At 35.6% G+C, this 24,762-nt stretch overlaps 10 protein-coding genes and 1 non-coding gene across 11 annotated transcripts; 5 read left to right on the top strand and 6 right to left on the bottom strand. All coding sequences in view use genetic code 12, as the record gives it.

Moving 5' to 3' along the window:
• Window positions 1-125: 125 nt before the first annotated feature.
• PVL30_001456 (uncharacterized protein) lies at window positions 126-491 on the bottom strand (the record flags this gene model as incomplete). The annotated part of the gene is made up of 1 exon (XM_001526607.1): window positions 126-491. The coding sequence occupies one exon, from the start codon at window positions 489-491 to the stop codon at window positions 126-128; it is 366 nt and encodes a 121-aa protein (XP_001526657.1).
• Window positions 492-1,021: 530 nt separating this feature from the next.
• RIC1 (WD40 repeat protein) lies at window positions 1,022-4,372 on the bottom strand (the record flags this gene model as incomplete). The annotated part of the gene is made up of 1 exon (XM_001526606.2): window positions 1,022-4,372. The coding sequence occupies one exon, from the start codon at window positions 4,370-4,372 to the stop codon at window positions 1,022-1,024; it is 3,351 nt and encodes a 1,116-aa protein (XP_001526656.2).
• Window positions 4,373-5,416: 1,044 nt separating this feature from the next.
• On the top strand, window positions 5,417-5,515 carry PVL30_001454. Its single transcript has one exon. It is a non-coding gene; the product is annotated as a tRNA-Pro (tRNA).
• Window positions 5,516-6,653: 1,138 nt separating this feature from the next.
• ATG18_1 (autophagy protein) lies at window positions 6,654-8,231 on the top strand (the record flags this gene model as incomplete). Its single annotated transcript, XM_001526605.2, has 1 exon — window positions 6,654-8,231. The coding sequence occupies one exon, from the start codon at window positions 6,654-6,656 to the stop codon at window positions 8,229-8,231; it is 1,578 nt and encodes a 525-aa protein (XP_001526655.2).
• A 444-nt stretch (window positions 8,232-8,675) lies between these two features.
• Window positions 8,676-10,094, top strand: UBP6 (deubiquitinating enzyme; the record flags this gene model as incomplete). The annotated part of the gene is made up of 1 exon (XM_001526604.1): window positions 8,676-10,094. The coding sequence occupies one exon, from the start codon at window positions 8,676-8,678 to the stop codon at window positions 10,092-10,094; it is 1,419 nt and encodes a 472-aa protein (XP_001526654.1).
• A 152-nt stretch (window positions 10,095-10,246) lies between these two features.
• Window positions 10,247-10,952, bottom strand: PVL30_001451 (uncharacterized protein; the record flags this gene model as incomplete). Its single annotated transcript, XM_061119233.1, has 2 exons — window positions 10,247-10,612; window positions 10,851-10,952. The coding sequence occupies 2 exons, from the start codon at window positions 10,950-10,952 to the stop codon at window positions 10,247-10,249; spliced, it is 468 nt and encodes a 155-aa protein (XP_060975216.1).
• Window positions 10,953-11,440: 488 nt separating this feature from the next.
• On the top strand, window positions 11,441-11,761 carry MGR2 (subunit of TIM23 translocase complex; the record flags this gene model as incomplete). Its single annotated transcript, XM_001526603.1, has 1 exon — window positions 11,441-11,761. One exon carries the CDS (start codon window positions 11,441-11,443, stop codon window positions 11,759-11,761), a length of 321 nt encoding a protein of 106 aa, XP_001526653.1.
• Window positions 11,762-12,257: 496 nt separating this feature from the next.
• On the bottom strand, window positions 12,258-14,513 carry GCN20 (ATP-binding cassette, regulator of translational elongation; the record flags this gene model as incomplete). The annotated part of the gene is made up of 1 exon (XM_001526602.2): window positions 12,258-14,513. One exon carries the CDS (start codon window positions 14,511-14,513, stop codon window positions 12,258-12,260), a length of 2,256 nt encoding a protein of 751 aa, XP_001526652.2.
• A 290-nt stretch (window positions 14,514-14,803) lies between these two features.
• Window positions 14,804-15,145, bottom strand: GRX1_1 (Glutaredoxin-1; the record flags this gene model as incomplete). Its single annotated transcript, XM_001526601.1, has 1 exon — window positions 14,804-15,145. One exon carries the CDS (start codon window positions 15,143-15,145, stop codon window positions 14,804-14,806), a length of 342 nt encoding a protein of 113 aa, XP_001526651.2.
• A 5,061-nt stretch (window positions 15,146-20,206) lies between these two features.
• On the top strand, window positions 20,207-23,575 carry ENA2 (P-type ATPase; the record flags this gene model as incomplete). Its single annotated transcript, XM_001526600.2, has 1 exon — window positions 20,207-23,575. One exon carries the CDS (start codon window positions 20,207-20,209, stop codon window positions 23,573-23,575), a length of 3,369 nt encoding a protein of 1,122 aa, XP_001526650.2.
• Window positions 23,576-23,864: 289 nt separating this feature from the next.
• Window positions 23,865-24,737, bottom strand: PVL30_001446 (uncharacterized protein; the record flags this gene model as incomplete). The annotated part of the gene is made up of 1 exon (XM_001526599.2): window positions 23,865-24,737. The coding sequence occupies one exon, from the start codon at window positions 24,735-24,737 to the stop codon at window positions 23,865-23,867; it is 873 nt and encodes a 290-aa protein (XP_001526649.2).
• Between the last annotated feature and the right edge of the window lie 25 nt (window positions 24,738-24,762).

The following is a 24,762-nucleotide window of genomic DNA, read 5'->3' as shown; positions in this document are numbered from 1 at the left end:
GGGAGGGGGGGATCGATAACAGCATAAACAATGATTATAACGATGAATATAAGCTTGCTTGTAATAAAAATATTTCCTATTGATCACTTTATTGATTTACATACTTTTCCTACACACAAACGTATTTAGTTTCCTCTCAAAAAGTTCTTTACAAAGTCATTCTTGTCCAATGTATTGTAGGCATTTTGATCATCAAAGTATCTCATCACATGACATTGTTGTTTCCAGAAATTCATCAATTCCTGGAACTCCATTTGTCCCTTTGCGTAAAGAACATTATTCACTTCCAAGTCGGAAACAAACCTCTGTCTCTCAAACTCTTGTCTAATTTTAGTTCTTATACTAGCAACTGGCATATCCAACTCATACAAATTGGCAAATTCATGAGCGTTTCTAATGTATTTACGGTATAATTGGAGCACTCTGCGTCTCAAGTCGGTTTGTGTTAGAGAACGGTGTGTTGTCTCTGCAAATTGTGTGGCCATAGTCATCTTTGCTAATTGTAAATGTGTTTGTGAATGAAAACCAGTGAGGAAAATAAAAATCGAAACTTATGATTTCAGGGCTTATCAAAAGTGAATAGTCGTTGTATGTATGGCTTTCGAGTTGTTCGGTATAGTTTAAATTCGACTTTGAGAAGAGACTTCTGATTTTTTGGTTGTGTATATCTGTGTCTATGTCTGTCTGTGTGTGTATGTCTATCCGTCTTTCCTTCTTTCTTTCTTTCTTTCTCTTTCACTCTCTGTTTTAGTTTCCTTTTGTCTTGTCGATTACAAAAGCGTCAACTTGGTTGGTTGCGCACTATGTGCAGGTCAAAAGAAGAAAAAAAAAAAGACAAGCACATCGACTTGGCTGCGAAAAGGAAATGAAGAAAAAAATGGAAAAATAAATTTAAGAGAGAATTGAAGAAGAAGAAGAAAAAGAAGGAGGAAAAAAGAAAATTTAATATAGCTCTTGACCATTTGTATCATTCATGTCTACTTTATAATTTATAATTTAAACTTTATACTTTATACTTTATCTAATATCCATTAAGATGTGACTTGACTTGTTTCAAAAACTGTCCAGATGGCTCTAGGATCTTCAAAAACCTACACAAGTCAAAACACCAATCCCATTTCCCAGCTTTCTCCAACATCTTGACTATTTCTAAAATTATTTTCTTATCGTATCTGTTCAACTGATCACTTGCTAGACCCTCAGCTCCACTCCTCTCGGTTCTATCTGCTTGCAGCTTTTCATCTGCTTCGATTTTTTCGTCATTGTCTTCATTATCACCCGATGCTTCACCATATGCTTCGCTATAAACTTCACCTTCCTTTTTGTAATTCAAGTAGACAATTAAGTAATTGTAACACAATTCAACATCATCAAGTTTGATGAGTCGATTCATGAACTTCTCGGGCGATGCATTGATCACATCAAAAAACTTACCCCAGTATCCTATTTCGATCTTCCTCAAGCAATTTATATATATGGACTCAGCATTGTCTGAAAACTCAATAAGTTGACATAAACGCTTCAAAGGCAAACTGAGCAGGTCATCCGTCAAGTGTTTAAAAAGTAGGAGCTCAAGGCAAAATTGGAAATTCTTGAACGATTTGTACTTGTCGTAGGTGCTTTGCAAATCTCCACGATGCACCAAGTCAAATTCAATAAAATTATTAAGTATAAGCTTATGCGCTACTTTCTGTTTCAAAACTAAGCTGTGGGGAGAATGTCCATTCAAGACAAACTTCTCCAAACCAATAAGATTAATTGATCGTTCCGACGATGCTTCAATGTCGATTGGTTGCAACCCTTCACTTTCAATAACAACTGGGAGTAAAGAAAAATCCAGATCCTCTAATTCCCCCTCTTCCTCTTGTTCTTCTTCTTCTTCTTCTTCTTCTTCTTCTTCTTCTTCTTCTTCCTCTTTTCCCTCCTTCCCGTTTTGCTTATGAATATTACTATGAGCTTTATCGACCAATTCGTCGACATCATAAATAAGCGTTTGCTGACCGTCAAACATGTAAATGTATTGGATCAACTCCAGAAACTGAATTTGTTTAAATTTGAAAAACTCAATCATTGTATTAAATCGAATCAAATCATACATGTTGCTTGGCTTTATAGCATCAATGGGCTTACCAACAAAAGATGACTGTCGACCCAGGTTCTTTAATAAATAAAGCTCACCTGAATTGAGCAAAAACAAGAAATGTCTCTTATGGATCATGCTACTTTGTATCACATCTTTCAAGTTGATCTTGTCTTGGAGAGATTGCAAATGGATTGTTCTATTGATTGAAATGAAAATCTTGTAGTACTTGCTTTGCGAGTCTACTTCCACCATCTTGTCATTGAATAAATCCAAAACTACAATTTTGTAATCATAAGTAAGGATCACCAAATGTGATTCGGCGTCATCTTTGACCATTTGAAAATCAATAAACGTAGTTTTGAAATCGTATTTCCACAATACATTCTCGCTATTAATGGTGACATCTTCTCCACTCATTCCATATTTTGTGCGCGAGGTATCAAATACAATGAGCTCATCAATAAAGTGATTGTCTTCTTCTTTGATATCATTTTCATCTAAAAAGTGCCTTTCCCTTCGATTAACAACAATTAAATAGTCCTTAAACCACACTTGATGGATAATATTCATTGGCTCGACGTGCAAGTTCTTAAAGTTGAACCAGAGTATATGGTTGATGTACTCGGAAGTTTTAAAAGGAGTGGATACGGCTAAATGCTCACCGTATGACATGGCAAGCTGGTTATTATTTTCACTCTTGGAAAGTGATAGTTGCTCAGTATTTGCATATGACAATATTGGAACTGCCAGTGAGCGCTGTTGGATCAATTTTTTGAATTTAGACAAAATTGGAAATTTTATCAGGTTGCGGTATTCATCAACAAGTGTAATGTACGACTGGTCGTAAATTATATCATTGGGTTTCGTAATGTTAAGCAAAGGAATGTAATATAGTTTCTTTTGGCTCTCCTCCCTTATGCTTAGCACATAAATACCATTCCCATCATCTGCATACAATACTCTTTTTGCACACGAAAAATCTCTGCTTTCATCCTTGTTATCGTCTAGTTCACTTATGATTTCATTAGTATCAAAAAGTGTATTGCCAAATTTACTAATCACCTTCCAGTATCCTTGTTTATCAAGTACCACAATGTAATTGCCACATTTCGACCATTGTAAGTGTTTTGTGTCGATGTGAAAGCTTCTGATAAGAATCATCTTACTACTGAAGTTGTGATTGTTGTGGTTGTTGTTGTTGTTGTTGTTGTTGTTGTTGTGGTTGTTGTTGTGGTTGTTGTTCCTGTGAACTCTACCGCTGACACCGCCTTTGTCAATTTTGTACAAATTAAGATCGGTTTCTTTAGACAATGCATAAAAGAAATCTATTCTTGGGTTGAATACCATAGAGTCTAGTCTTTGTTTTCCCAAGATGTTGTATGTTTCGAGGTCACTGACTCTGAATTGTACCACCTTGTATTCATCATCATCATCATCATCATCATCATCATCATCTACTGCTGCTGCTGCTGCTTCTGTACCTTGACTTTGACCTCGAAGTTGCACCACGAAATAATCAAGAAATTTGTTATAAAACATATTCTCAGCATTTCCCTTATACCACAGAAGTTTTCCTAGTTCGATTAGCTTGCTTTCAAAAGTTGTGAGGTCAACAACTTGAAGCGAGTCCTGATTTTCTTGGCTAATTTCTGTGCTTGCGTATGTAAATACATAAAGCTCGTGAGAGTTTGGTTTGAGCCAAAACTCTTGTTTTCCGGATCCTATTTTTAGTAGTTTGAATATAGACAATTGGACGGGGTTTACTTCATAGCCTCCTAGGTCATCATCATTGGTGTCGTTTTGAAAACTTTCAATATTCTCCAAATTTGGTGATACTTCTTCAGTGCCATTGATAATTGCCTTTGTAGCTGAACGGATCATATTAAAAAGTGAACTTTTTTGGGCAGCAACACTCAATGGGAGGCCCAGTTGCATTAATCCATTGTCCCTAGTAAGAACTTCATAGACTGATTGTGAGTAGTCAATCTTGATTTGATATATGAGTAGAAAGTTTTGATTTGTTTGGATGAATAAATTGTATACTGACTGCCGTTTCAGCGAAAGTTCAGTAATAAATTTTGTCTTTACCACTATATTGAGCCCATTTTCCTCAATTGATAGTGGGGATCTAACATGACTAGCAAGCGGGAGTAAATTGTACAGATTATATATGTAGACTCCTTTAGTGGTAACTAATGCTAATAGTTGGCGTAATTGAATGATATCCAATATCTGGTCGTCTATGTCTTTACCGATATCAATGGAGTATCGAGGGCATCCATTGATCATATCACTTGTGTTTTTTTTTTTGCTGTTCCTTTTTCTAGTTTCTTCTTTTCCCCTATTTCTTATTTTTTAATCTTTATCTTTATTCTTTACAAAAAAAAGTGAGTAACAATTGAGTAAAAAGAAAAGTAAAGTAAAGTAAAGGCAGATCATAAACTTTTGTTTTAGAATTGATTACGTTTGAAGCTCGTTTGTACAGTATTGTTGAGTACTTTTTAAATAATCTATTTATTTTATCTTGACCTTTTCTTTCAACTTTTGTGTTACAAATTTTACGAACAAAACAAGCCGAAAAAATATAAACAAAAAAAATATAACGAAAAAAAAAAATTTTGAGTTCCAGATTGGGCGAGGTTTGAGCTTCGTTCTAAATGACGTACGAGGGGGGGAGGGGGAAAGTTTGGGAGTTGAATTGGAAGTAGGAGTGGGAGTGAAATTGGAAGTAGTAGTCAGCAGAAGCGGAAGTACTGAAAAAGTTTGAACAGACACTCCCTTTTTCTTTGGTTTTTTTTTACGTAGTAAAATATTGTACATATAGGTATGCATGAATATATGGTGGATAAGTTCTAAAGGTCTTTGAACCTCAACCTATCATGAATAAGATCTTGTTACTTGAGAGAACTAGCTATAGACTTATCTTGAACTGTAGAATATAGAAAAGTGGTAGCCACAATAGATGAGGTACATTATTTTTTTTTTTTTGGTTCTTGTGTTGTCAATTAGCAAGTTCTTTTTGAATAACTTCCCTTTAAATCAAAGCCAAATTTAGTTAAAATGTTTTTTTTTTAATTTTTCAAATTTTCCTCCTAGTTCTACTTTTTTTACTTTTTAGTATTGCTCGAATTTCGTTTCATCTGTATCTCAATAAATAATGATGTAGATAGATATCTACATATATATGGCAATAATATAAGTTCCACTTTGATAAAGTAATAAGAAAAGAACAACCAAAAAACTTGTTGTGAAAACAATAAATTTCAGCACTTTCACCAGAAGTAGCAATATACACTATTGGAATTTGTAAGCTCTTTCATCAGACATCAAATTGGGCGAATGGTCTAGTGGTATGATTCTTCGTTTGGGTATTCTCAACAACCTGAGCAATAAATTTCGAAGAGGCCCTGGGTTCGATTCCCAGTTCGCCCCAACATTTTTTTTTGATCTTAATTTTTTTTTCCATTTGTCTCTCTCTCTGTCTCCCTTTCTCTTTTGTATCAGTTTGTTTTGGTTTTGGTTTTATTCTTCTCATTCTCCTTCTCCTTCTTTTGTCTCTTTAAAAGGTCTTTGGTCCATGAACTTTGTTGACTCTTTAACAATTCATAAGGCAACACTCTCCCTTCTCCACACATACATTCTAGGTTTACAAGACCATAATCTATGAGTTGTACTATTTATGTTTTCTCTGTTAAAAATTATTTTTTTCTTTTTAATCTTCTTCTTTTAATGCTGACTTGATAAACAAAGTGTCTAGACTCAAGGATAGTTCTGCTACAAGAGCTTAAACACTATAATTAGAACGAGTGAGAGAAGAAAACAACAACAACAACAACAACAGCAAAGTAGATTTTATACTAGATTGGTAGAAGTTTTAAAGAAGTAAAAAAAAAATAATCTTTATCGTTACTAGACCTTTTAATGTTTCTGAATGAACTTCGTCTGTACTATAATCATCGTGGACTCTTTTGTATAGAATAATGTCTTGTCGTCAATTACATCACGATGAATCTCCACGAACCTTGGCTTTTTTGGTATTCTTTGGGGTAAATGATTTATATTTTATATTTCTTCCTTAGTACCAACGCCCCAACCCCACGCCCAACAGTTGCACGACCTGCAGTGCGTATTGTACATATACAAACAAAGAAACAAACAAACAACAATATCAAAAATAATAAGCAAACCTGAAAAAGGAAGAGCTTCAGTGAAGTTTCCACACATCACAAGTTTATTTTTAGTTGTTTCGATTCCTTAATATTTCTTTTACTTCACATTTATTCCACACACACACACACAGACACACACAAATAGACACACACACTGATTTGAATCTACCTGACTTTAATCTAATTTTAATCTGATTTTGATTATATTTGATTTTGCTTTTCTATGAAATAATTTGATTTGGTCCCGATTTAATTCCCAGTTTAGTACACTACAGATAAGGAATTACTGTTTATTCCTTCACACAACAAAACCACTGCCCTTTTGTTAATCTTTTTCGTTTTTTTTTTCCTTTTTCAATTTCTTTCATTTACAACCTACTCTTGATACAATATTGGTCATCATGAGTGAATTGCCAGTAACACACCTTAACTTTAATCAAGACACATCATGCGTGGCGTTGGGTTTGATGACCGGCTACAAAATAGTTAATATCCAACTGAAATTCGGCAAGTGCTGCCGCTATAACGACGATAGTATAAACTTGATTGAAATGTTGTACACTACATCTTTGATTGTAATGACACCATTGGGCAACGAGATTGGCTCTTCGCCAAGGGAATTGAAGATAAAGAATACCAAGACAAACAGTACTATATGCTCGTTGTTCTTTCCCACCACAATTCTAAATATCAAACTTACTAGAGATCACCTTATTGTAGTGTTGGAAAACCAGATTTATATTTACGAAATCAAGACTATGAAACTACTTCAGACCATCAAGACAGACTCTAACCCATTGGGACTTTGCGCAGTCTCCTATGATCAAGAAACTAATTTGTTGGCATTCCCATCACCGCCAAAAGCCAAGGACGCATTGGCAAGTATGAGGAGCAGCAGCGGCAATGCAAAGTCAACACATGCTGCAGGTACATCGCATAATAGCCACAATGGCGCCAATAAGGGTACAGTATTCAAAGGAGATCTTATATTATTTGATTTGAACAAGTTCCAACCGATAATGGCGATTAGTGCACACAAGAATGATATTGCAGCAGTAGCGTTTTCAGCAGATGGGACCTTGATCAGCACAGCATCACACAAGGGTACTATTGTGAGAGTGTTTGATACAAATACCGGTGTCAAATTATTCCAGTTCAGAAGAGGGTCGTACCCAACAAAGATTTACTCGTTGCAATTTAGTTTAGATAACAAATACGTTCTAGCGACAAGCTCGAGCATGACTGTCCATATCTTTAGACTAGGTGAAGACGAAGCGTTAGAGACAAAGCACAAGAAGAGGATTAAAACTATAAATGAAGAACCATCAGCAGTTGCCGCAGCAGCAATTGCAGCGGCGCGTGAAGCAAGTAACAACGGGGGAGAAACAACAACAACAGCAGCAGCAGCAGCCACTTCAGGACCACGTGAAAATGGAGGCGAGGATGATGATTCGGATTCGATGGATGATGATCTTGATGTGGATGATGATGACGACAACGAGGATGACGGTGATGATGACGATGATGAGACCCCAGTCAAGCAGCGAAAGCTTTCACAAGGGTCTTCTAACTCTTATGCTAGTATTAATTCAGAAGATATCAATTCTCCAGTGATTGACCAAAACAGGCTATCTGTAGCCAGGATCATTCGAAGACAGTCACAAAATTTAGGGAGAAAAGCAGCACAAAAAATGGGCGACTATCTACCTTCTAGGTTCTCTTCAATACTTGAACCTACAAGGCACTTTGCCTCAATCAAAGTTGAGGCAAAGCACAAAGATGTCAAATCCATTGCTACTATCAACAATTCTCAACATGACATTATATCCCTGCAGTATGATAGTAGAGACAATATGGATGCCAATTTGTTGCAGATCAACGTGGTTACTTCTGAAGGTATGTTGTACATTTACGGATTAGACTCAGAGCGCGGCGGCGATTGCATATTGCTTAATCTGTATAGTTTGATAGATGAATAAAGAAAACAAGCATTATTAGTACCCAAGTTACCAACTTTACCTTACTTTACTTCACTTCATTTTACTTTATATATCTTTCTTTTTTTTTATTTCTTTTCTTTAAAAGTTTTACTTGGATGTTACGACACACGTTGACTTTGAACTTGTTATAATATAAAGACTTTGGGTAGTTAAAAGAGGCAAGTGCGCGGCTTTTGGCCTCAATAATTTCTATTTCGAAAAAAATCGCAACCAAATAATATATATATATATACACACACAAACATATATATATATATATGCATATAAATCGAAAAAAAAAAGAAGAAGAATAAAAATAAAAATATAAACTCAGGAACCAGATTCTATCACCCACAAAGATCAATTTGCCACTTTAAATCAAAATGAGTTTGACAAGTATGTATTTCATTTCATTTTGATTATGTCTCATTTCATATACTAACGATGGTAGTTACAATCAAAAACTCGGGTAAAACATATGATATCACAGTGAACGAGCAGGATAATGGATTTGTTTTGAAACAAAAGATCCAAGAACAAACATTGATTCCCCCAGAAAGACAAAAGATTCTTGTAAAAGGTGGAAAGCTCAACGATGACACGATATTATCAACACTCGATTTCAGTAAGCCTATAATGGTATTGGGAACCCCTGATAAACTTTCCGCACCGGTTGAAAAGCCCAAGTTCCTTGAGGATTTAGGCAGTGGCGATGGAAGCGTTATCAAGGTTGACAATAACCCAGTGGGTATTCCCAATTATGGAAACACATGTTACCTCAACTCTAGTTTGCAAATGCTTTTCCAAATTGAAGACTTGCGGAAGTTGTTGAATGAGTTTAAAGGCACAGACAATTTGACATTATCGCTAAAGAGTTTATTCCAACAAATGGAGAACAAGCAAGGCACGGTTAATGTCGCAGTTTTCTTAACAATTTTTAGAAGTCTTTACCCACAATTTGCCGAGCAGAGGAATGGAGTTTTCAGTCAACAGGATGCCGAGGAGGCATTCTCTCAGATTCTCACAACTTTGAAACGTAATTTAAAGATTGATGACTTGTTCAGAATTGAATTTAAAACAACTACCAAGTGCTTGGAAGAAGCAGGAGACAGTACCAATAATGACAGCATTAGCGACGTAAAGTATGAATTGGAAGATAGCTTTAAATTGAATTGTCATATTGATATCAAGACCAACTTCCTTCGTGATGGAATCCTTGGAGGATTGACTGAGACAATCTCAAAACACAATAGTGCCTTGAACAGGGACTCCGAGTATCAAGTGTCCAAAGCAATTACACGTTTACCTAAATTTTTGGTTGTACATTTTATTAGGTTTTTCTGGAGAAGAGATATTAACAAGAAATCCAAAATCTTAAGAAAAGTGCAGTTCCCATTTGAGTTGGATTTGTCGGATATGTTGGACGAATCAGTTAAAGAAGAGAAAAACAAGAATCGTGACTTGATTAGAAAGGTGGAAAAGGACAATTTGGACCTCAAGAGAGATTTCAAGAAGGCCAAGATCGAGGCAACGGAAGATGCAGAGTTGAAGATTGCTTCAATCAAGAGCAAATTTCAAGATGACTTAAAGAGTGCCATTCCAGGTGTTGATTTCGAGACCACAACCGAGAATCCATCTTCAGTATACGAGCTCAATGCAGTCATTACCCATATGGGTGCTAGTGCTGATGGTGGCCATTACAAGGCATATGTTAAAGACCCCAATGACCTCGAAGGTCAAAACTGGTGGCTTTTTAACGACGACAAGGTCAGTTCAGTGTCTCGCGAAAAGATTGAAACCCTCTCCGGAGGAGGTGAGAGTGATTCTGCATTATTATTGATCTATAAAGGTTTAGGTTTATAGAGAAACAAGACATATAGACGGAAAAAAAAAGAGAGGATGCATATATATATATATATATATATATATATATATATATATACATATACATATACATATTCTTATCTATAAGTAATAGAATTTAACCTTTATACACCCACATATACACCACTAACCTACAAGTCCCTCACTAATTTGTTGAAAGCTTCGACTTGGTCCCAACAATTCAAGCTTTTGCCTTGATTGTCCTTTAAGCACTTGATAACATTATCTCTAGATTCCTTGATCTGAGGTGTAATATTTGCCTTTTCCAATTCGGCATTTTCTTTTAACAATTGCGTCAATTTAGCAATTTTCTCATCAGAAGCAGTCACAGAGAGTTGGGAACTACTATCGCTCTTCTTGTCTTTGCTATCTTTCAATATGGCCTCATTTGTAGTTGCTTTGAACTGCTTTATAGTTTCCTTCTCCAATTTGGATAACTCGGCAGCGACTCTATCCTGAATGTATTTCTCTGCATGTTGTGCCCTAGAATAGTCGGACTAAAATTAAAGAAAAAAAGGTAGTTCGTTAGTAACTTGTTTCAATTGGCTAGCATATTTATTAATCTGGTTGGCAATTCTAGTTTCAAAGAGAGCTCTTGGGTCAGCATTTTGCAGCGGAGGTAATGGAACTAAATTACCAGTAGACCAGTTCTAATTTTTTCCTTTTTCTATTTCTCCATTTTCACTTTTTTTTTTATTTTTTTAAAAAAAAGGATTAGTTTATTGTTCAACATACCTCTGGTGATTGTTCCAATTGCGAAAGGAAACTGGAGCTAAAATCTATGGGTGTTGAAGGTGTAAATACCTTTGTTTCTGGTTTTGATGTAGAGGACCCCATTCCGTGTATTTTGTAATTTGAGGTTTATGCTTTTTATAGAACTTGCGATGGAAGTAAAAGTAGCAATAGCACTAGTAGTAGTAGTAGAAGTAGTAGTAGTAATAATGCCGGTAGTTGTGTAAACTTCAATCGCTTAGAGGTCGTGTCCGCTTTTATTGGATAGAATGTTTGGTGAAATTTTATGAATTGAGCAAAAAGGTGTGAGAGCGAGAGAGAGAGAGAGGGAGGAGAAAAAAAAAATATCGAGACATCTACACTCAGGTCAACGGGCGGCTTTTCAATGTCAAGGAAGCAAAAATTGAAATATAGATCTTTCTCATTTTCTCATTTTTTTTTTTTAGTATTGATATTTTATCTTATTATCGTTAACTAAAAAATTCATCCGTACATTTCAAGGTATAGTCAATAGCAAAGACAATAACCGTACATATAACACTACTATTACTACTATTACAGCAACAGCATTTAGTTGATTCTACAATAATACAATGCCACCAGTACAACAATATCAATATGTCGGTCACCAACCATCCAACTGGGATAAATTTAAAATGGGTGCCATTATGGGTTCCACTGTTGGTGTTTGTGTAGGTGTTTTATTTGGTGGATTTTCCATCTTGCAAAATGGCGCAGGCCCAAACGGTGTAATGAGAACCTTGGGTCAATATATTTTAGGATCTGTTGGAACTTTTGGCTTGTTCATGTCGATTGGTTCAGTGATCAGATCCGACTCTGAGTTTATGCAACAGCAAAGATTGATGATGATGCAACAACGTGCCAAGTTGACTGCTATTTACAGAGACCAGTAGATAAAGTTTGTGCAAACCAAAACAAAGGAATGGAGCAACAACAAAAAACAGGAAAAAAGTAGAAAAAACAGGAAAAGTAGAAAATCAGGAAAAGTAGAAAGAAATGGAACAGATTTGGAAAGCAGATGAGAGGCGTATAGGTGGTTTGACGACTTTATGACAATCGTGTAAATAGAAGGTGTATCAATGAGAAAGAAGCTAGAGAAAAGTTGGAATAAGGTGGAAAATAGCTGTAGAAGCTTGTTGCGTAAACGGGGAGGAATGTTAGGAAGAGAAGAAAGGAGGAGAAGAAGAAAAAGAAGAAGAAGAAATGAGAAAAAGGAGAAGAAGAAGAAGCAAAGGGTTAATACAATAGCAAAGGTCAGAGATAAATGATTGCTGATAAAGATGACTTGAAGTTGAAAGTGTGAGTATAAAGAGATTTAACAAGCTCTATTTACAAAACTAGTGGTTGCAACTACTTGTTTTGTCTATCACCCTATATAGTAAACCTATATTAATGTTTCTTCACAACACCAGCAATGTTGGCCGATTGTAGAATATGTTTCTTGTATGCATGAATATCACCTGGAAATTTCGATACCGTATCGTTTTCGGCAACCCAAATCTCATTACAAACTTTGTCAATGATTGCCACATCGTGCGAAACCATTAATATACCACCTTTGAAATTCCGCATTGCTTCGGCAAGGGCATCAAGACCTTGAGTATCCAAGTGATTCGAAGGCTCGTCTAGAATCAATATATGTGGTTGATTCATACACAATGCAGCAAATGCCACTCTCGATTTCTGACCACCTGATAACAATTGCATCTTTTGTAATCCCAATGGTCCAGTGATACCAAAAGATCCCAAGTGTCGCCTATACTCTTCATCTGATTTACCTGGGAATGTTTTGCTCATCCATGATACTGCAGAAAGGGACAAGTCCATTGCATCGACATGGTGCTGAGCAAAATAACCAATTCTCAATCGACCATTCTTGTTGACATACCCACTCAAAGGTGTAAGTTGGCCCATAATAAGTTTCAACAAGGTGGTTTTACCAGTACCGTTACCACCGCAAAATGCTACACGAGAGTCCATTTGAACATCAAGGTTCACATCTTTGAATAAGATTTTTGATGGATCATAACCAAAAGTGACATCTTGCAATTGCAAAATAGGTGGTGATATTCCATCTGGTTCTGCAAACTTGAATGTAACAACCTTATCGTCTTCTGGTGGTTCCAAAATGGGCAACTTTTCCAATTTCTTAATACGCGATTGTGCTTCTTGAGATTTTGCTGCATTATATCTAAACTTGTCAATAAATTCTTGCAAGTGCTGTCTATATGCCATTTGACTTTCGTATTCCCTCTTTTGGTTCTTGATTCTCTCTTCACGAGTTGCGTAGAAGGAGTCAAAGTTGGAGCCTCGGTAATAATCTAATCTTTCTGAATGCTGATGAATGATATCGGTGGCAACTTCATTAAGGAATGCTCGATCGTGCGAAACAACCAACACTGTAGATTTGTATGTTTGTAAATAGTTGGCCAAAAAAGTGATGGATGGAACATCCAACATATTTGATGGTTCATCTAGTAAAAGAAGATCTGGCTGACAAAACAATGCTCTTGCCAATGATAATCTCATTCTCCAACCACCGGAAAATTGCTTTGTTGGAATGTTTTGTGTTTCCTTGGTAAAACCCAAACCATACAAGATTGCGGCTGCTTTACTTTCTGCTTTATCTGATTCCATCTCGTATAATTTTTCGTTAATTTCTTGTAAATGCATTTCGAGATCATCTCTTTCATTATCCAACTTTTTCACCTCTAATGATTCCTCCTCAAATTCTTTTCTCAAATTTTCAATTTCTGCAATACGTTCATTAATTTTCAGTTCTTCTTGGAGCAAGCTCTTTCTCCAAACATCAGCATCTAGCACACTTTGGATAGCTGGCGTGTCGTCACCTCTGATTTCTTGTTCGACATGCAAAATGGTGATGTGTTTTGGAATATTTAATTCTCTTCTCGATAATGCTCTAAGCAAAGTAGATTTACCAATACCATTTTGACCAACAAGACCATATCGTCTTCCATAAGCCAAGGTTAATGAGGCTTCGCTCAAGATTCTTTGACCGTCGCCAACATACAAGTCAAAGTTATCAATCTTGATATCCTTGGATTTCCCAGCACTTGATCCAAAATCCAACGGGTTAATTTCGAGAAAGAATGAATCGTAATCTTCCTTTTGTTGTTCATTTAACAATTTCGATGCTTCATACTGAACAAATTTGTTGTTACGTTTAGCAACTTTCTTGGCAATCTTGCGCTCTTGCTTCTCCAATTTCTTCTTGTCAACTCTTGATTCCATTACTCTTCCAGTGTGTTCAATGTCGTTACTTGCCGAGAGTAAGGCGAGTGAAGTGTTGATATCTCTCTTGTTATTATTTTGCAAAACATTGATATCCAACAATCTCTTTGAAGTGTCACCAGTAATGGCCAATTTCTCCATATTTTTCTGAAGTTTCTCACTGAGCTGTTTGGTGATGGTTTCAGCAAGAGTTTGTATTTTTTCCTTGGACCCACCAGCAGATATCAACAAGTTGGTGAGGAATGACATCTCTTCGTCAATGTTGAGTCGTTGTGCTCGAACACTATCTTCAGTGGCATCGGAAACATGGTTGATGTAGCCAACCACGTAGTCGGACACCACCGAGTCAACCGTGGGAACAGCCTGTCTCACTTGTGCACCAATCGTGGACATTGCAGTATTTGATGATTGATTCTGGTTGCTAAAAAAAAAAAAAATAAAAGAAAAAAGAAAAAAGAAAATACGCAAATGCAATTATTCAATTCAATGGTTTTGTTTTTTTGGTTAAATTTTTTTTTTATTTATTTTTTATTTTATTTTTTCAGTCCATACACACACACACATATAAATAGATATACACATATATATATATATCTGTGGAAATATTCTCTTTTTTTTTTACACCCATAAAAGCAGCATATAATTACTTTACAGTACTAGATAAAATAGCCTAGACTTGGTAATTACAACAAAACGGCATTAATCTTTGAATCCAACACGCCCAGAGCCTTCAATTTTTGGACATCAGTGTTTCCTCCAATATGTTCGCCGCCAATAAAGACATTGGGCACCGTAGTTTGGCCAGTCAATTCTGTCAATGCATCCTGAATCTCTTGTCCATCATCCACAAGGTCCAAGTTGATCGAGTAAACTTGATCGTCATCTTCAGTTGTACTAGTGTGGGTAATCTCTTCAATTGTCCTCTTTACTTGATCGCTGTTTGAGCAAAAGGACTTTGCAGCGATAAAGATTGGTTTTTCTTTAATGAGCTTTTGAACCTTTTGTTTAGTCTGTTGTGAAACCATCTTTTTTTTTAAGTTTTAAGTTTTGAGTTTTTTGGTAAGGATTGGTAAAAGAAAAGTTGGATTGTTTTTAGTAGTATAAAGTTTGGAACTTGGTCAATTGATGTAATAAACCTATATTTATATATATTTATATATATATATATGTATTGGTTTATTGGTGAAAAATAAATTGGGAGGAGGGAATAGGAAAATAAAAGATATTGGAGTAGAATGAGTCTATTTTGCTATGGCTTTTATAACTTTATTGGCAAAGGAGCTAGACTTGATATTGGGATTCAGGGGTAGTGGAGGTACAGAGAGCTGCATCTTGAAGAATGTAAAGAGAGGAGACAAAAGGGTGTTTGATTATAACATTGGCTACTACAAATGAGTTAACCTAACTTTACTTTAAGGGAGGAAAAACAAAAAGAAAAAGGAGGATGGTCTATATATATATATACGTGTGTGTGTATATATGTGTGTGTAAGATTAGAGTAAGTAAGTGTATGTGTATATTGATGCTAGTGAGTGTAAGTAAATGTGCTTGCTTCTTGCTTCTTGCTCTATGTTTTTCCCTTTTTTTGGTTCTTCCTCAAGGTTGATTGATCAAGTAAAGAGATGCAAGATAAGTCGAGGGTCGAGACCATATATATATATATATATATATATATATATATATATCAGTTTGCAGTATATGGCTGTTGCATTCTGTAGTGTGTACAATTATTGTCTTTTTTTTCTTTATTTTTCTGTTTAGTTCGGCCCAAAGTTTTTTTTTTTGCAGCCGTTAACAGAAAGAATACAGTAATATTAGTATTAGAAGTAGCGACAGAATATGTTCTTCATTCCATCTTGCAAGTAGAGTAGGAACAAACATTTTGGATATAAATGTATATACATGTTAGAGATGGGGATGACGTAATTGGTGCACAGTTGTCTCTCTCTCTTTCTCTTTTTCTCTCTCTATTTTTTTTTGCATTCTTTTGCATTTGCTAATTAGTAATATGTACACTTTTTATTCCCCACTACCCCCCTACTCCTTACTCTAAAGTTGTATGTAAAGAGAGAAAGTGAAACTATTCCACAAGTATATCTCTAATTAGTATATTTGCTCTATCATTCTTTCCTTTTCTTTTTTCTTTTGTTTGGTTAATGGCAAGTGGTGACAAAGAATTTAGCTGTTGATAATATCTCCGAGAAGAGAGAGAGAGACAGGTATATCCGAGATTGTTAGCTCTCACTTTCACCCTTCCCAGCCTCCTCCTTTCTCTTGCGCTACTACCATTTCTTTAAAGATATATATATATATATATATATATATTGTATGTGTGAGTAGGGTACTATAAGTTAAGCTTAATATGACAGCAGCAACCTGCATGAAGAACGGCAGAATAACTCCGGATGTAATATATATATATATATGTTTTTCTGTCTCTCTCTCTTTCCGTTTCCGTTTCCGTGTGTGTCTGTGTCTGTGTTTGTGTCTGTGTCTGTGTCTGTGTCTGTGTCTGTGTCTGTCTGTGTAAATTCAGCAGTTACTATTAAGAATTATTTTCTTTATCTTTTTTCTTATATATATATATACAGCTTTTGTGATAATTTCTTTTTTTTCTTTTTTTAAAAATGTTTTTTTTTCTCTGCTCTCAAGTGTTAAGAAGGGTTAGAGTATGAACAGAGATGGGGTGGCGTTAAAAAAGAGAGAGAAACAAAATGACAAGGAAGCATTGTTAACATAATGAATGGAGAAGAGTTGACTTGCATATACGATTGGTGGCTTATGGTTTTTCTCTAAGCCTTGTGCCGTTCAATAGCTGATATACTTAATTCTATGAACCATACTCTTAATATAACAGGGTCTCTTGATAACTTATTTTTATATCCTGTCAATTTTATAATATATATATATATATATATATATATTTGTATATGTATACATATATATATATAAAGGTAATGAAGATAATGATAGTGCCAACAGACAAACAAAAAATAAAACTGTGGCGGAAAAGAACTTGCTGTGAACTTGGACAAGAAATAACTGAACAGCTTTGTTAATTTCTTGTTTGCAAAGTAAAAAGGTAAAAAAAGAGTGACCAAGAAAAATGTACTGTTGTTGTTTTTCATGTACAGACAAGAAAAAGGAAAAATAAAAAAAAAACAACTTGATAAGAGACAAAAAGAGAGATAAGTGTAACAAAAAAATGTAAGCACATGACAAGAAAAAGTTAACATAAATAAATAAATAAAATATAACTAATAGATTATATTATATTATAATTATTTATTTATTTATTTATTTCAAGATTTAGAACAATACGGTACATGGGTTCTAGAAACATTACACATACAATACGCTACCAATTAACCGATAAGGGTTTTTTTTTATTTCTATTTCTATTCCTATTACTATTTCTATTACTCCTCACCATACGTTTAACCAACTCCTTCGGCTTCTCACATTTTGTACAGAGTAGAATTAGTCTTTGTTGTTGTTGTTAAATTACTATGAGTACCTTACTTTTATAAACTTCATTCTTCCTTTTTTGTTTTATCTTTTGAAACAACCTTAAATTGTTCATATATAAATATATACACATATGAACATGGTTCATCTTTTTTTTTTCTTAGAGAATAGTTTGTGAGTATATGAACCAGAGATTATTTGTAGTAATTGTGTATGGAGCTGATGGTGTTGTTAGTAATTGTCTCTGATTATTAAAATCTCAAGTGTAGCACGTGCACCATATCTACCTTGATAATTACTGCTGGGTACTAATAATGCCAATATGTATTAACTAGCACAAAGTAGTTTCAATAGAGACAATGCACACAAAGAAAAAGTATTAATTGTTAGAAATAGTAATAGTAATATATATATATGGAGAGAGAGAGAGAGAGAGAGAGAGAGAGAAGCGATTCCCTTTTTATTTTATTTATTTTTATTTTATATTTATTTATTTTTCAGTTTGTTTTTTTTTACGATAAAACACGGCTGGGTGTGTGTATGGTTTTTTCTTTTTTTCCTTTTTCCCTTAAGATCCTTTCACGTCAACTTTTTCCATTCTCGGTTAGGAACGGCAGTGTGTGTGTGTGTGTGTGTGTGTATCTATTTGTGTAAGAGACAAAATAAAGAGAAAAGTATAAAAGTATTTATCTCCACAAACACTAAGATAAAAAAACGGAATACACCCGAGGCACACGATCATTACATCATATATAAATATGCTAAATACAAGACTAGGTCCAGCCAATTACAAAAAGAACAAAAAACAAAAAAACAAGAAACAAAGGGAAGTAAAGGTTTCCGGATAAACTGATAGTCTCTATCCTAGCTAAAAAAAGTATTAAAATAAATATAAAACAAAAAGTAGGCAGTGCTTATCTCTTTATCACCTGCACCCATTTATGCCATGCACACTGTGTGTAGTGTGTGGTGTATTGTAGTGTGGGGGGGGGTGGGGAGTGTGTGTCTCTGGTTTACTTTAGTCTGTTGCAGAGAAAATGACTGTTTCTATTTTTCTCTATGGGGAGCAGAAGAAAGTCTTTTCTTGGCTGCTAAGCAAAAAAAAGAAAAAAAGAAAAAAAGAAAAAAAGCAAAAAAAAAGTAACTTTCTACGAGGGTGTGCATGTAGTAAGTGTTTGATTATGTAATACATATACTACTTACAATTATTATTACTATATCAAATTATTGTGTCTCTTTCTTTCTTTATTTTTTATTTTTATTTTTTATTTTTATTTTTTATTTAATTTTTATTTTTTATTTTATATTTTATTTTCCAGCACGGGGTTATTTATCCTACTGCAACAGCAATGGAAAAGACAAAAAAAAAAAATAAAAAAAATTCCAATATAAATAAGCAAGAGTGGATGTTTCAGCAATTGATCATGTTACAATACTATGAACTTCTCACACTTACACAGAGAGGAAGAGAGGGAGAAAGACAGATGGAAGAATGTGCATTTCAATATCTGTGATTTGCAAAAGAGCAATCTACTCTATACAAAAAGAAATTTGTCTGACGTGATTCATAAAGACACTTACTTACCTTCCTCTACATGTAATAGCAACTACTATGTTTTGTTCTTTTTTATTACTACAGCTACATTTGATAAGATGTATATGCACACAGACAGACACACAGAAGGAAAAAGAAAAGAAAAGCAAAAAAGGATACTGTTTCTTTTTTTCTGCTTCAAGGATGCATCATATAAATTTTTGCAGCCCAGAAAAAAATTAAGAACAATAAAAAAAATAAAAATAAAATAAAATATAAAATAAAAATAAATAAATAAAAAATAAACAATTCAGATACATGCAGTCTGAAATAATTGCTGCTACCCGACAGCCGCTGCTCATCAGGCATTTGAACTACAGAGAGAAATGCCAATACTTTTTTTTATTTTAATTTTTCAAGCTTTAGCTTTAGCAACAGCTTCACCTTTAATTTGGAATTAAAAAAAAATATATATACATACATACATACATATATACATATTGGAAATAGAATAATCCTTCCCCCCTATCTATCAATTATAAAAGGGATGCAACATCCCACCTACCTCTATCGAATTCAAACCAATTGATCTTGAAAAAAAAAGACCTTTCTTTCTTCCTTCTCTTTTTATTTCTCTTTCTTTAATAGTCAGTTGTATAGAGATAGATCCACATCAACATACACAACAACCTAAACATAATCTACAAAGCTATATCTATAAATACATTAATATATTAAATTTATATTTATCACACACAAATCTTTTATAGATCATAGTATTTTACAGTCAATTGCATAAACTTACATTTGGTGGTCACTTGATTATAACCTATACCGCTTAGCTAAATCTAATAATCTCAATTACCAAACAAATTTTTTTTGTTAATTTTCTTTTCTTTTTCTTTTATTCTGAACTAGTGTTTACAACATCTTCAGCTACTTGGAGTAAATAAAACAATTGAAAAAAAAGACCAAATAACAAAAAGGAAAAAACAGTACAGAATAAAAAGGAATTAGAATCAAAAGTATTAATTCACATTTAACAGTACACAGACAGAGAAAGAGAGAGATACTCAACCCCATTATGTCATTTGATGAAAAGAGAGATTCATCAACTGCAACAGAAAATGCGAATTTGAACCAGAATGAGAACCAAGTAAGAACAAACACAGACTCTACTCTTACACAAGAGTCCCAGGGCAAAAAGCAGGAACTTGACGCAAGCTCAAAAACCTCATCTTCTAGTCCACACGCTAAACCACAACTGATTTCAAACTCAGAATCGGAAATAGAACACAATCCAAACTCACCACAATACTACCGGCTCCCAATTGAACGCGTTGCTAAAGACTTTGACACTAATGTTGTAGATGGTTTAACCGAATCTGAAGCCAAACACAGATACGAACAATATGGTGCAAACACATTGGGCGAAGACGAAGGTGTATCGTATACCAAGATCTTTGCCCACCAAGTGTTCAACGCCATGATCTTGGTACTTATCATCAGTATGATTATTGCATTGGCCATCAAGGATTGGATCTCTGGTGGTGTTATCGGCTTTGTTGTGGGAATCAATATCGTTGTGGGCTTTGTCCAAGAAGTCAAAGCAGAAAAAACTATGGGCTCATTAAGAAACTTGTCCTCACCAACCGCTAGAGTCACTAGAAACGGGGACGACATTACAGTGCCAGCAGAACAAGTTGTACCAGGTGACATTGTCCACGTCAAAGTGGGAGACACAGTTCCAGCAGACCTCAGATTGGTTGATTCCATGAATTTGGAAACTGACGAAGCCTTGTTAACCGGTGAATCTTTACCAGTACAAAAAAACCACGAGGACATTTACGATGATTTTTCACAACCAGTACCAGTGGGTGACCGTTTGAACTTGGTTTACTCCTCCTCAATTGTCTCCAAAGGTAGAGGTACCGGTATCGCATATGGAACTGGCTTAAACACCGAGATTGGCCAAATTGCACAATCCTTGAGAGGTAATGACGGTATCATTAGACGAGTAGACAAGTCCAACGGTAAACCAAAAAAGAGAGAATATGGCCGTGCCTTTTTTGGAACAATTTACGATATGATTGGAAATATCCTTGGTGTTACCGTGGGAACCCCTTTGCAACGTAAATTATCATGGCTAGCAATATTTTTGTTTTGGGTCGCCGTGGTGTTTGCCATTGTGGTTATGGGATCTCAAAAGATGAATGTCAACAAGGAAGTGGCAATATATGCAATTTGTGTTGCGTTATCGATGATCCCTTCGGCTCTTATTGTGGTGTTGACCATTACAATGGCTGTGGGTGCACAAGTTATGGTTTCCAAAAACGTTATTATTAGAAAATTGGACTCTCTCGAGGCCCTTGGTGGTATCAATGACATTTGCTCAGACAAAACAGGTACCTTGACCCAAGGTAAAATGATTGCCAAAAAAGTCTGGTTACCAAATATAGGTACCTTGGAGGTGCAAAACTCAAATGAACCATATAATCCTACAATGGGAGATGTCCGTTTTACTCCACACTCACCCTACTTTATAAAGGAAACAGATGAAGAGATTGATTTCAACAAACCCATTCCCGACCCAATGCCCCAAACAATGAATGATTGGTTGATGACGGCAACATTGGCCAATATCGCCACTGTAAATGAAGGTAAAGACGAAGAAACTGGAGAAGTAGTTTGGAAGGCTCATGGAGATGCCACAGAAATTGCCATTCAAGTATTCACCACCAGATTGGGCTATGGAAGAGAATCTCTTGTTGATGGCTTTGAACACCTTGCAGAGTTTCCATTTGACTCCTCAATCAAGAGAATGTCTGCAGTTTACACCGATAAGAAAACAGGTACCACTACTGTTTATACCAAAGGTGCAGTGGAAAGAATTGTTGGCTTGTGTGACAATTGGTATGGCGAAGGAACAGATGATTCGCAAGATTTAAAAGACTTGACCGAGGAAGATGTTCACTTGATTGAAGAGAATATGGCTGCATTATCATCCCAAGGATTGAGAGTGTTGGCATTTGCCACAAGAACCATTGACAAAGACTTTGATTTAACCGAGAGAGATCCAGTTGAACAACATCTCACTTTCCTTGGTCTTGTTGGTATTTATGACCCACCAAGAGAAGAAACTAAAGGTTCAGTTTCGCTTTGTCACAGAGCAGGTATCAATGTTCATATGCTTACTGGTGACCATCCAGGCACTGCCAAGGCCATTGCTCAAGAAGTTGGTATTCTCCCACACAACTTGTACCACTACAGTGATGAAGTGGTTAAAGTTATGGTGATGACAGCAAATGAGTTTGATGCTCTATCTGATGAAGAAATTGATGCGCTCCCTGTTTTGCCATTGGTTATTGCACGTTGTGCACCACAAACAAAGGTGCGCATGATTGATGCATTACACAGAAGGAAGAAGTTTGCAGCTATGACTGGTGATGGTGTTAATGATTCTCCCTCATTGAAGAAAGCCGACGTTGGTATTGCGATGGGTCTCAATGGCTCAGACGTTGCCAAGGATGCTTCAGACATTGTGCTTACCGATGATAACTTTGCCTCAATTTTGAACGCTATTGAAGAAGGAAGACGTATGTCTGCCAACATTCAAAAGTTTGTTTTGCAATTGCTTGCCGAAAATGTCGCCCAAGCATTTTACTTGATGATTGGTTTAGCATTTATGGACAAGAGTGGTTTTAGTGTTTTCCCATTGTCACCAGTTGAGGTTTTGTGGATTCTTGTTGTTACATCATGTTTCCCAGCAATGGGATTGGGTCAAGAAAAAGCCAGCGATGACATTTTGGAACAATCCCCAAACAATACAATTTTCACTTGGGAAGTTATTATCGATATGGTGGCATATGGCTTTTGGATGGCATGTTCATGTCTTTTGTGTTTTGTTGTTATCGTGTATGGTCACGGTGATGGTGATTTAGGTCACAATTGTAACTCGATGGATGCCGACACAGATGTGTGTGGCTTGGTTTTCCGCGGAAGATCAGCTGCATTTGCCAACATGACTTGGTGTGCCTTGCTCTTGGCATGGGAATGTATCCATCCAACAAACTCCTTGTTTTACATGAGACAAGATACTGATAATCCATGGTGGAAACAAACCGCTATTGACCTTTGGGATAACCAATTTTTGTTTTGGTCAATCATTGGTGGATTCGTTACTGTGTTCCCTGTTGTTTATATTCCAGTTATTAACACCAAGGTTTTCTTGCATAAAGGTATAAGCTGGGAATGGGGTGTTGCCTTTGGATGCACTGGATTGTTTTTGCTCGGTGCCGAGGCATGGAAATGGGCCAAGAGAGTGTTTATGAGAAAGAGAATAAACAGAAAGGCCAAGAACCCAGAGTATGAATTGGAGAGAAACGATCCTTTCCAACGTTATGCATCATTCTCAAGATCGGGAACCATGGATAATAGAAAAATCCCTGTTTAATAAAGTTCCATGTGGAAAGAAAAGAATACGAGAAACACAAGAGACATCTTGCAGTTAATCTGTACTTTACTTCAATTTATAGATTTTATTTTTTTTATTTTTAGTTTAGCATTTTGAAAGACATATTTATAAATCGTGATAAACATTGAACATGAATATTGATATTGAGTCTCTTTATCACTTTTCTATTATTTCCGTTTATTTCTATATAGTCGTCAACAGACTCTGCCACCTTTGTCTAAATAAAACACCTCTGCCAAACATATACAAACTCGTTTCCTTGCCTAATTTAGCGAAGCAATTGGTCTTCAACTTGAAACTCTCCACCTAGATGCTTAGTACACCCAAATTTACGAATCATGCCCTCGCCATGGTACCTGTCTATATCAACAATCAGCACCGAGGTATTAAATGGAACCTTTAAATCATCTTTGGACATTCCTTCTTCCAATTTAAACCCCAATGTTTCATGCAAGTAATTAAAAAATCGAGTTATCACACCACCGTGGGTACACATTAATGCATACTCAATACCATCATCACTAGCAGCTATAAGCTGTTGAAACTCGATCCAAACCCGTGTACATAGCTCCGATTCAGATTCACCATAATTGCGGAAATTGGGACCATATTGTGCAAGAGCATCCTTGAGGTACATTCCCTGCACTATACCCATGTTTCGTTCACGTAAATTTGGTGTAATTTTCACTTTGGGATGGGATGACACTAGCTGCAGGGTAAAAGTATTTTTTATGTTGGATTCTGGAATCAGGTTTTCATGGTTGCTAAACTCTTGTTGGCTTGCGGTTTTCACTGAATCCTGCTCTGCGCATGGTCCTGTTGTATTTTTTACTACCAAATTTGACAAAGTTGTCGAAGATGTGCTTGAATCTAAGGTTGGGGTAGCACCAGAGTTTGTGTTTAAATCTCCAGGCTGCTGTTCAAGGATACATCTTAAAGTTTCTTGACATCGTTCCAAGTCAGATGTGACAAATTTATCAATCGTAAGATTCGAGAAACGTTGACCCAAAAGTTTTGATTGTGAATATCCAGTGGAGTTCATCGGCGTGTCTAATTGTCCTTGCAAAATTTTTTGAACATTATGATCGGTTTGACCATGACGAACAATAAATATTCGTAATCTATGGTCCTTTATTGTCATTTTTTTTTTCCTTTTTTGATGGAAG

Source organism: Lodderomyces elongisporus, chromosome 2 (assembly GCF_030384665.1).
Source record: "Lodderomyces elongisporus chromosome 2, complete sequence".
Taxonomy (NCBI): Eukaryota; Fungi; Ascomycota; class Pichiomycetes; order Serinales; family Debaryomycetaceae; genus Lodderomyces; species Lodderomyces elongisporus.
The sequence above is the reverse complement of the archived record's forward strand: the minus strand, read 5'-3'. Positions and strand labels throughout refer to the sequence as shown.